The sequence below is a fragment of the Zingiber officinale genome, chromosome 7B, assembly GCF_018446385.1.
Source record: "Zingiber officinale cultivar Zhangliang chromosome 7B, Zo_v1.1, whole genome shotgun sequence".
Classification (NCBI taxonomy): domain Eukaryota; kingdom Viridiplantae; phylum Streptophyta; class Magnoliopsida; order Zingiberales; family Zingiberaceae; genus Zingiber; species Zingiber officinale.
The window spans coordinates 7302167-7313545 of record NC_055999.1 but is presented as its reverse complement, the minus strand read 5'-3'; the positions used below and the strand labels follow the sequence as shown (position 1 = coordinate 7313545).

General features: G+C 41.6%; 2 protein-coding genes across 2 annotated transcripts; one reads left to right on the top strand and one right to left on the bottom strand.

Moving 5' to 3' along the window:
* Positions 1-2740: 2740 nt before the first annotated feature.
* Positions 2741-6544, top strand: LOC122005228 (asparagine synthetase [glutamine-hydrolyzing]-like). The gene is made up of 13 exons (XM_042560184.1): positions 2741-2932; positions 3419-3557; positions 4010-4105; positions 4202-4343; positions 4443-4633; positions 4725-4886; positions 4971-5051; positions 5135-5356; positions 5427-5561; positions 5639-5719; positions 5795-5881; positions 5962-6069; positions 6159-6544. The coding sequence occupies exons 1-13, from the start codon at positions 2853-2855 to the stop codon at positions 6405-6407; spliced, it is 1773 nt and encodes a 590-aa protein (XP_042416118.1). The 5' UTR covers positions 2741-2852; the 3' UTR covers positions 6408-6544.
* A 16-nt stretch (positions 6545-6560) lies between these two features.
* Positions 6561-9100, bottom strand: LOC122005227 (pyruvate decarboxylase 1-like). Its single transcript, XM_042560183.1, has 6 exons — positions 8479-9100; positions 8211-8374; positions 7469-8119; positions 7257-7377; positions 6986-7174; positions 6561-6911 (listed from the first exon to the last, which is right to left on the bottom strand). Exons 1-6 carry the CDS (start codon positions 8998-9000, stop codon positions 6741-6743), a joined length of 1818 nt encoding a protein of 605 aa, XP_042416117.1. The 5' UTR covers positions 9001-9100; the 3' UTR covers positions 6561-6740.
* Between the last annotated feature and the right edge of the window lie 2279 nt (positions 9101-11379).

The following is an 11379-nucleotide window of genomic DNA, read 5'->3' as shown; positions in this document are numbered from 1 at the left end:
CTGCTTCGCTAACTGGTTATAGAACGTGCTCCGCTCTGCAAAATAAGTAACGCTAGTGCTGAGCCAAGGAAGGGGTCCTCAGCGTTGGTCCTCCGACGCTCAAGTTAGTCACCGGAAATGTAGAGGAAAGCGGAGCAACAGTAACGTAAGCGTAAATAGTAATCACGCATACCTCCGCTGGTGATGGCCCCTTTTTATATGGAGCCCCGGTGGCCAACGTGCACGCTCCTCGAGACGTGCACACATTCTCCAATATATCTTACGAAGGGACCTGTTAGAAAAGTACCTTTGACATCATACCTTAACGAGGTATGCATATCCTTGACAATACAGTAGAAGCTTCCGTCCACCGATCCACCTGTCGATTATGCCTCGTGTCAGCGACACTATCTCCCAGAAGGATATCGAGAGATACGACAATGGTCCCGTTGCTTGGTCGAGCGGGGTAACCGCTCGGCCTTGACTGCTCCGCTCCTTCGATGCCCAGGTCCTGCTGCTTAGCCAAGCGGGATAGCCGCTTGACCGACATTCCTCCGCTCTATCGACCTCAGCTGCTCTTTCCTGCTGTGATTAAGTATAGTAGTGTGCCCCTCCTGTTCGAACAAGCTTTTTGGTCTCCTTAGTGTCCTGCTGCTCCATACTGAGCGTCTACTGTGTTACCGTATTATCCGAGCTAGATGGTTGGCCCACCCGGACACTTATTACCCGATTGGCCTTTGTAGCCTTTTGTCGATTGGACCCTGATTGTCTTAACCGGTCGTTGTAGTCGTCTTCCGCTTGGTCATTATAGACGAGCCTTTTGATATTTTAATGTTGACCATCTTAACTTTGACCTTTACCTCGATAGTTAATCCGTATCGGATAGACCCCTTCTATTACTGCATCATATGATAATGATGCTTTGAGAAAACCCAACCTGTTGAACTCAAGAGGATAGCTCATAGCTCGATCGGCTAACTCAGAAGACATCAAAGCTTACGAAACTCAAAGCGGAGACATCGAAAACCTTAAAATCTAGAATAAAATCATTATCGTGTTGACGTAAGATTTAATCATTACTACAGTTATCGAGTATGAATGAGTTATGAACCTGGACGGATATTCGATACCTCTTGGGAGATATTCTTTATGGATGTCCACATTCAACGAACGTAATTTTCCAGATTGTCGACTTCAATCGAGAAGAAGTAACACTGACGGAATACTAAAATATGATCAAGAGGAACTCATAACGTATGTAGAAAATGGAAACCGTACGATTTAATTAATGTAAAAGTAAATACGAGCTCAAGGAGATAAGGACGAAGGGCAAGTCGAGAAATCCTCGTCACTGCCGATAAGGTTCGCACTTGTCTTCCCTCAATTCTCCTCTGTTAAATAATAATAATAATAATAATAAATTATTTTATTCACAAAACCAAACACGCCTCTTTTACAATAATAGCACAATTATTCCCCCCACCAGCTCCGATCTCAGCTGTCCATTTCAAACCCAAAATCATGCTCAGCCCTCCGCAGGCCACCGCCGAATCTTTGGATGGTCATTCAACGTTAGAAGTAAATATATCTTAATATTATTTTAACAAATTTAGTAAAAATTATTATTTTTTAAATAATTACACGTATTAAAATTTTTAAATTTACTAAAGATGCTACTTCGTTATTTATAAAAGGTACATTTTTTATAATGTTTTATTATTTTATTCTCATATTATTTTTCTTTTTATTTTCTTGTTATTTTTTTTTCTTTATTCCTATGCATACAATATTTTTTCTCTTTCCTTTATTTCTTTTCTCCTCTTTTTTTACACGTCGATTTTTTTAAAAATATTTTAACATATTTGAGAAACCGAAATAAATAATAGATAGCATATTTAAACTTGTTGTAACTCTAGAAATTCATAGGAACTGAAATGTGTTTAATCAAAGTTCTCTAGATCTATTAGTAGATTTTGATCGAAACACGCTGATGGTCATCGAGAGCTTCGATTGCATCCATTTAAGTTCTTATGGATTTTTAGGGTTACAAGGAGTTCAAATATATTATCCATTATTTATTTCGACTTCTTAGATGTATTAAAATTTAATAAAAAATAATCATCAAAATTCTAATCTGATATGAAATCATACCAAATTCAACGTGAAGAATTTTGATAATTGTTCTTTATTACATTTTAATACTTTTGAGAAGTCGAAATAAATAATAGATAAAATATTTAAATTCCTTACAATCTCAAAAATTCACACGAACTAAAATGAGTACAATCGGAGTTCTTGAGGTACATCAATATTTTACGAATAAATTTACATTTATTTTAGTTCTTATGATTTTTTGAATTGTAAGAAATACAAATATATTATTCTTTATTTATTCCAACTTATTAAAAGTATTGAAATATTTTTAGAAAAAACGAATACTAAAATAATCAGAAGAATAAAATAAAAAATTTATCCTTTCGTACATAATAAATTAGTATGCCCCTCTCGTCCTTTGCTAAAAAAATAAATAAATGTAGGGTGGTCAAATTGGGTTTGTCAGACTCCCGACGAGTTCTTGGAGACACGTGGAGCGTGCTAACCGACAGCGCCGGGACCAGCTGAGTCACCTGGATAAGGCTTGAAGGAGCGTACGCGTGCCAGAACACACACACACGGCGACGGTTCGCGCCCGAGCTGCTGCGGTTCGAGGCGTCCCTCCGCTCCGTCACCGCGGAGATTTGCCTATAAAAGGCGGACACCTCGCCACTATTTTGGACACCAAACCGACACCTGTTTCTCCTTATTCGTAGCTTCACAGTGTCAGTATCTCCGATTTGTCCTTCCCCCCGCTTTCTCTTCCTCTTCCATCGAGAATGTGTGGGATACTCGCAGTGCTGGGTTGCTCAGATGAATCTCAGGCCAAAAGGGTCCGAGTCCTTGAGCTTTCTCGCAGGCAATTATCCCCAAACCTCCTTTTTTTTTTCTTCTTCTTCTTCTTCTTCTTCTCTCACGCACGGACTCTGTTCTTGATGCGTAGTTCAATTGTGATTTTTTAGCACTGTTTTAAGTTTTTTTTTTTTACTTTGATTTGGTAGTCTCAGAGAAGAGAAGTACGTTTCACTAAATTTTAACATATTTGTAAAAGAAAGAAAGGGCAGAAAAAGAAACAGGACAGATGACAGATCACAATACGGTTTCCCTCATAAAAGACTGCAAAGAGCAGAGTTGGATAAAATTAATCAAAAGTTATCTTCATTAAAAAGGACCTTTTTTTTTCAACTCTCTGTTAAGAAATAGGGAAGTAGAACATTCGTGCACGAAACTTGGATTTTGATGTTGATTTAAATTCAGAATAGAGTATTTTTTTTTTTCAAATATGGTTTATTTTTCGAAGAATGAAAAGAAGTGTTAATTTATCGTTTATCGTCTTTGGAAACAGGTTGAAGCATAGAGGTCCAGATTGGAGTGGGCTGCACCAGTTTGGCGACTGCTACTTGGCACACCAGAGGCTGGCCATTATCGATCCTGCCTCAGGAGACCAGCCTTTGTATAACGAGGATAAGAGCATAGTCGTTACGGTATCAGAATTATGCCCCTTTGCATCTCGTTTTTGTCATTAAAGATTTGATTGGGTAGCTTTAAAAATACATAAGAAACGCTTATTGTTTTTCCATCATCTCGCAGTAGTTAATGATACTGACAAATTTGACAAAAATGATAGAGCTGTTCTAATCCACATCAGGTTTGGCTGTGTGAATTGTTTGCATGGAGACAAAAAGGGAAAGCGAAATCTCATCTTACAATCCTTAATTTTGAGTTGACATCCTAAATATTAATTATCTGCTGCGGTTCGAAAATTGGCTGTATTTCCAACTCCACAGGCTTACTTCACCACTAATTTAAGAAATTTTTTAAAAAATATATAACTTTTGGTTGTCAATGGATCTGTTTTTTGAAACTGTTCTCTATCTGTTGTGGATATATGCAGTGATTTAGTTATCTTTAACTTTGGAGCTTGTTCAAAACACAGGTGAACGGAGAGATCTACAACCATGAAGAGCTGAGGAAACTCTTGCCTAATCACAAATTTAGAACGGGCAGCGACTGCGAAGTTATTGCCCATCTGGTAAATCAAGAGAAAAAATATATATATATCTTGATACATCTCGAAAACAATGGTTAAAAACTAACAATTTCCTATTCGATATGATTAACTTTTTAGTATGAGGAGCATGGCGAAGGATTTGTCGATATGTTGGACGGAATATTCTCATTTGTGTTGCTAGACACGCGCGACAACAGCTACCTTGCTGCTCGAGATGCAATTGGAATCACTCCTCTTTACATTGGATGGGGACTTGATGGTGAATTTCTACTTGGATCACTAATTTGGAAGACCTTTTCTCTCAGTATCCATAAAGAGTTTTAAAATTTAGACTCTGAATATGTTCTTCATGGTGCAGGATCTGTTTGGATATCGTCCGAGATGAAAGGATTGAATGATGACTGTGAGCACTTTGAGGTGTTTCCTCCTGGCCACTTGTACTCCAGCAAAGAAGGCAGCTACAAGAGATGGTACAACCCACCCTGGTTCTCTGAGGCAATTCCTTCAGTGCCTTATGATCCCCTTGTCCTCAGAGAAGCATTCGAGAAGGTAATATAACCGATCAATGTTTCAAGTCAATACTTGAGATCACGAAATAAAGAAGTTGCATCGTTTGGTAATTAATTGCTCACTTGTGCAGGCTGTGATCAAAAGGCTTATGACTGACGTTCCGTTTGGAGTGTTGCTATCCGGCGGCCTTGATTCATCACTCGTTGCGGCGGTGACTGCTCGTCACTTGGCCGGCACAAAAGCCGCAGAGCAGTGGGGAACTCAGCTCCACTCCTTCTGTGTTGGCTTAGAGGTCAGCAAACTGAGCTCATCTTTTAACACAAAAGGAAAGAAGTGGAGTTCTTGTTCAGATTTATTTATCCTGTTAGTATTGCAGGGCTCACCGGATTTGAAGGCAGCAAGGGAGGTCGCAGATTATTTAGGAACAGTTCACCATGAGTTCCACTTCACTGTTCAGGTATTGTTATCATATTGATCTCAAATAGTTGTCACTGGACAAGTACTAAATCTTATCATTTGTGATTTGTCTCTTGTTATCAGGATGGTATTGATGCTATAGAGGAAGTGATCTACCATATAGAAACATACGACGTGACCACAATTCGGGCCAGTACACCGATGTTCCTCATGTCTCGGAAGATCAAGGCACTAGGAGTGAAGATGGTGATCTCCGGTGAGGGTTCAGATGAGATTTTTGGAGGATACTTGTATTTTCACAAGGCACCAAACAAGGAAGAACTACACAAGGAGACTTGTCGCAAGGTATTTAGCTAGTCTCATGTGGCAATAGCCATTTCCTTAAACAATCATCTTGATTTATATTGTGCACTAGATAAAAGCTCTGCATCAATATGACTGCCTGAGAGCTAATAAAGCAACATCAGCATGGGGTTTAGAAGCTCGGGTGCCGTTCTTGGATAAGGAGTTTATCGATGTCTCAATGAATATCGATCCTGAATCAAAAATGGTACGTGAAGTGCAAAGTCGACAAGATTTTTGATTTTGATCCACAGTATTCTGATTTGTTCTCTCTTTACAATTCAGATCAAGCCTGATCTCGGTCGGATTGAAAAGTGGGTGTTGAGGAAGGCCTTCGATGACGAGGAGAACCCCTACCTGCCAAAGGTGTTCGCCTAGTTGTCTTGCTCATTAGAGATCTTTCGAGTTGTTGCAAGAGCTAACGAGGATTTTGTTTTGCAGCATATTCTTTATAGGCAGAAGGAGCAATTCAGTGATGGTGTTGGTTATAGCTGGATTGATGGACTGAAGGCTCATTCTGCAGAACATGTAACACTTTGTTTTCAATCCTTTGGTCTAATTCCTTTAAATAAAAAAACTACTAATCTCCCCCCAAAAAATTGCTTCAGGTGTCTAACAAAATGATGCAAAATGCAAAGAACATATATCCACACAACACGCCAACCACAAAAGAAGCCTACTACTACAGAATGATCTTTGAAAGGTTCTTCCCACAGGTATAGAATTGCACTCCAAACCCAATTATGGACTCTCCTAGCTATTACCATGAGCATTGTCGAGATGTTGAATCCATTTGTATGTGCAGAACTCTGCAAGGTTGACTGTGCCTGGGGGTCCTAGTGTGGCTTGTAGCACCGCAAAGGCGATCGAGTGGGACGCGCAGTGGTCGAAGAATCTTGATCCCTCGGGCAGAGCTGCGCTCGGGGTCCATGTTTCGGCATACGATCCCACCGTGCCATCTTCGATCGCAGCTGGAACCAATCCTGCATTGCTGATCAACAAGAAGCAGAGGATGATGGAAGTGAAGGCCCCAGAGCTCACTATAAGTTCCTAGGTCCTTAAGAAAACACAACCTACTACTGTAATCAAGGTATTTGAGTGATTGACATAGTAACGAGTGAAGTTTCAGTTAATGTAATGGCAGTGTCTGTTGAATGAAATATCAATAAACTCTTTGAGGCCTTTCTTTTAGTATTGTGAAGATCGGTAGACATCAAAATGCAATCTCGGACTCTATTACGATGGCAACTAAAGTTACAAACAAAGACTACACTTGGACACAGCTTCTTATATGGTAAAACAAAAACAACAAAGTAGATGAAAATCTCATCCTGAAAACAGTGCATGCACTTGAGCTTTACTAAGAATAGAAAGATGCAACGATGATTTATTGCGGATTTGGTGGCCTGCTGTTGGCAGAGCAAACCCTGGAGCCCCACTCGAGTAGCTCTTTGCTGGTGTCGTCCTTGTGCACGATGATCTCGATGAAGCACAGGCAGTCCTGCTTCGGCCCCAACGCCGTCGCTATCGCTTCCTTCAGCTCCTCCTCGTATCGCACCTGCACCCATCCATGCAGCAACAAAGATTATAGTCAATTTTGATCGGATTTTGTCGTCTGAGTGATGAGATCACCTTGGCGGTCCAGCACTTGCCCTCGCCGTTGTGGATGGCGTCGACCAGGGCGGTGTAATCCCAGTTCTTGATGACATTATACGGCCCGTCGTGGATCTCCACCTCGATCGTGTAGCCTCCGTTGTTGATGAGGAAGATGATGCTGTTCTGCCCGCACCGCAGCATCGTCGACACATCCTGCGCCGTCACCTGCAAGTTTCATGTAAATTGCGAATAATTAATACTATAAGTTCAAATATATCTAAGGGTCGAATTATTTTTCGGGAATTGCCTGAAAGCTTCCGTCGCCGATGCAGGCGATCACACGCTTCGCCCCCTTCACGGCCTGCGCATAGCCCAGCGTTGCTCCGACCGACCAACCGATGGATCCGTATTGCATTTGGAACTCGTACCTAATCAAGAAGAAAAGCTTAGATTCTTATTGGAATCTGTGCGTTGATGAAGAGTTGAGTTGAGTATGAGCTGGGATTAATTTAATTATACCCGCAGCCTTCCGGGAGCTTCATCTTTTGGCAGTTGAACCAGGAGTCGCCGGTCTCGGCGATGACGGCGCTGTCGCCGGAGAGCATATTTTGTATGTGCCGGAAGAGCACGTTCACCCTCAGCGGCTCCTTGGGCGCGCATTGCAACGGCTGGCCGTCGGGGACGAAGATGCGTTGGTAGTTCTCGTAGGCTGTGCTGTTCTTGTTGAGGCGCTTGGCGAGCGCGCGGAGGAAGTCCTTCATGAGCACGCACCCGAAGGCGGGGCCGTTGGCCACCACCACGCGATCCGGCTGCACGATGATGGCCTTCTCCTTCTTGAGGAGCAGCGAGTAGCCCACGGAGCTGTAGTCGTTGAAGATTGGGCCGACGAAGACGTAGGCGTCGGCGGACTCCACGATTTCGGCGCAGAACGACGTGCTGACGGCGCCCCAGTAGGTGCCAATGAACCGCGGGTGGTGCTCCGGCACGAGCCCCTTAGCCGACGGCATCACCGCGACCGGATAGCCGCTGGCGTCAGCCAACTCCACCAAGGCGTTGCCGGACTTCGCGACGCGGATCCTGGGCCCGCCTACGATCACAGGCTTCACCGCCTTGTTCAGGAACTCCGCCGTCGCCTCAACCGCCGCAGCCAGACCCATCTGGTTGCTCAACCTGGCGCCAATATTACACGTTGAGTGCTTAGTACTTACGTCGAACAGACTGTGGGTAAATCCTCTGCTTCGGTAACAAGAAGTTTACTTACTTGGGGGCGATGGAAAAGGGGACGGGCTCGCGGCTGAACGTGGGGTAAGAAATGGCGGCGAGGTTGCAGCTGATGCTGATGTACACTGGCTTGCTCTCCTTGACCGCGGTGGAGATGGCGGTGTCGATGAGTTCGTGAGCGTCTTCAAGATTGTTCACCACCGCCTGTACTCCAACACATTTAAGATTGTTCAATATTAGTCTCGAAAACAGCTCAAAATTCAATTTTTTTAATTAACACAGAAGAACTGACGATTCATTTTAATTACCTGGAAACAGGTGACGGTCTGGAAGCAGCGGAGTTCCTGCGAGAAGTCGGGGAGGCCGATGGTGTGGTGTAGGACGCGGCTGGTGCCGTAGTCGTTGGAGTTGGGGCCGCCGACGATGCAGATCAGCGGGAGGTTCTCGCTGTAGGCGCCGGCGATGGCGTTGAGCACGCTGAGGCCGCCTACGGTAAAAGTGACGACGCAGGCTCCGACGCCTCGTGCGCGGGCGTAGCCGTCGGCGGCGTACCCGGCGTTGAGCTCGTTGCAGCAACCGATGAGGCGGAGGTTGGGCTCCGCGATGAGGTGGTCGAGGAGGGTGAGGTTGAAGTCGCCGGGGACGGAGAACACGTCGCGGACACCCACCTGCACGAGGCGGCGTGCCAGGTGGCGGCCTAAATTGGCCTCCGGCGTCACGACCGGCGCCGAGGGAGCGATGTGGTTGCAGTGCGCCGTCGGAGGACAGCCCAAAACGCTCTTCGCAGTAGGCTCCGCCGCCGCGTCAACAGACCCAATCCTAGTATCCATGGCCACTGAACGCGAGAAAACAAACGAAACTGAAAATTCTCAATTTTTTGCTTCAGAAAACCCTTTTTTTTCGCTTCTCCTTTGACTTGTGTTCTTCTCGAGAATCAAACGGGAGTACTTATAGCAGCTTCAAAATTATTTTCATTTGTTGTTTGAAAAAATTATTTTTGGTTGTCAGGCCAAAAAGTGAAACCAGAGGCGGCGATGGGGACTGCGAACTGGAGGAGGTATTCAGATCGCCGGATTTGCGGAGTAGGATCCTTCCCGGTACCCTTACCTCCCTCCACCTCCGCGAAGCTGCTTCAGTTAACTGTGCGACGAGATCTGGTTTAGTCATTAATTTTTTTTAACTTTAGTCAAGTCGATTTGAAATATTTAATTTATTTTAAAATTTACCTTTTTAAAAAAAAATACCACGCATCTCAATTAATTATGTATAGGAAGATTCGTAGAATCAAAAATTGATTCCTTAATTAGGGATCCATCTCATCCAATATAATAAAATAACACGCAGCCAAGGGAAAGATCCATTTTGATTTGTCATAACATTTTTATAAACTAAATATTAGTTTGGTTAAAAAATATAAGGCCATCTCCTATATAAAATTTGAGATATTTCTATAAATTACTGATCCATCTATATTGATAATTTTAAGATTAAAAAGTAGATTTAAAATTTCATTACTATTTTTAATTTATAAACCTTCAATCTTACATTCAGAATGTGCCAATGATACATAAATGCAAATAAACATGGCGCCTAATTTTTAGCATTTATTTTTCGTTGACTGAATTGTTGATTAACTCGTTCCGGTAAGTTGGATGCCCTGTCGTTTTTTTGTCGTTTTGCGTTGTCGGGTTGCGTGAGCAGCGGCGGCGGTGCATGATTCATGAGAACAACGCCTTTGAGCGCCAAGCCGATCCTGGCGAACGCTGCCCGCTGTTTTGACCGAAAAATTATGTGGCAAGAGTCCACGGAATTGGACTGCCAAATTCTTGTGCGGCGCATGGCGGCATCGTGCAGGTACATGCCAGCTTTGACTGCGGCGCATGCATGTCATACCCGTGTGACGTCGAGCTGGATTAGAGTCTGCGCCTCTCTGGATTCGCAGCGCTTTCTCCTTTCCGTTTATTCGAAAGCATGGATCACGGTGGGAAAAAAATTCAAGATATAATAATAATAATTTCTTAATCATCGATGACATACATTGCAGCATAGTTTATAAAATCACAATTCGGATCGTAGGATCGTACGATCCTACGATCCGGAAACTCAAAATCGATCCAGGATCGTGCAGAATCATTTTTGTAGTAGGATCGCAGCAGGATCGGTAGGATCGGAGTAGAATCGGTAGAATCGGAACAGGATCGGAGCAGAATAGGAGCAGGATCGGTGGAAGCTTTGAGAGGTCATAACTTTTGACTCGGATTGAACCATGGGGCCTATAATATATCAAATTAAAGCTCGTTCAGAGATCTTTAATAAATTTCAAAGTTTATCCTTAACCATTATCTTTTTTTTTCATCTTATTAGAGTTTTAAATTATTTAAATATATGTTTAATTATTTTTGAGTTAGTTTTTTATCAATAATATTCTGTCATTTATTTTTCTCAAAATAATAAGTTTTTGGATGCCTATTGTCTAGTATTGTGTGGCATCAACCAGTCTTTAGAAGATTATTTCCGGCATTCATATTTGAATCAAAGGATTCAACAGCTTTTGTTATATACGTTAGATGCTTTGTTGACATTTAAATTGAATTATCTTATAAATCAAGGAAATATTTTTGACATTATATGTGTTATTATTATTGTGTTAATAGATATTTTATATTTTTTTCATTTTACGATATGAAAATATAAATATTATTACTATGCGAGAATGATAGTTGAATTACAAGTTAATTTAAATTTATACATGTAGTAATGTAATTTGATGTGTTGAGTGTAAATAATTATATATATATATACAAAATTAGTTATTTATTTATATATAAATGAGTTTTTTAGGTATTTTTTTCAATTATTAATCATGTATAATAAAATTTTAAGGGTTTTTTGTAGGATCGTACGATTCTACGATCCGATCCTGACCGATCCGATCCTGACCCTAAATCGATCCGTAGGATCGCGATTCTACAAACTATGCATTGCAGTATAAATTAGTATAAATTTATTTTTTATATATAAGATATTAAATGGATAAGAATAAACATTATATTTGATATTAGTTAAAAGATTAAAAATAAATATTATATTTGATTTTAGTAAAAAAATTAAGAAATATGTATTTTTTTTAATTTTGTTTGTCCAAGGTATTTATAGAAATTTCTTCGCTGAAGTTATTTTTAATTCTAAGAAATTTTTTATATAAAAAA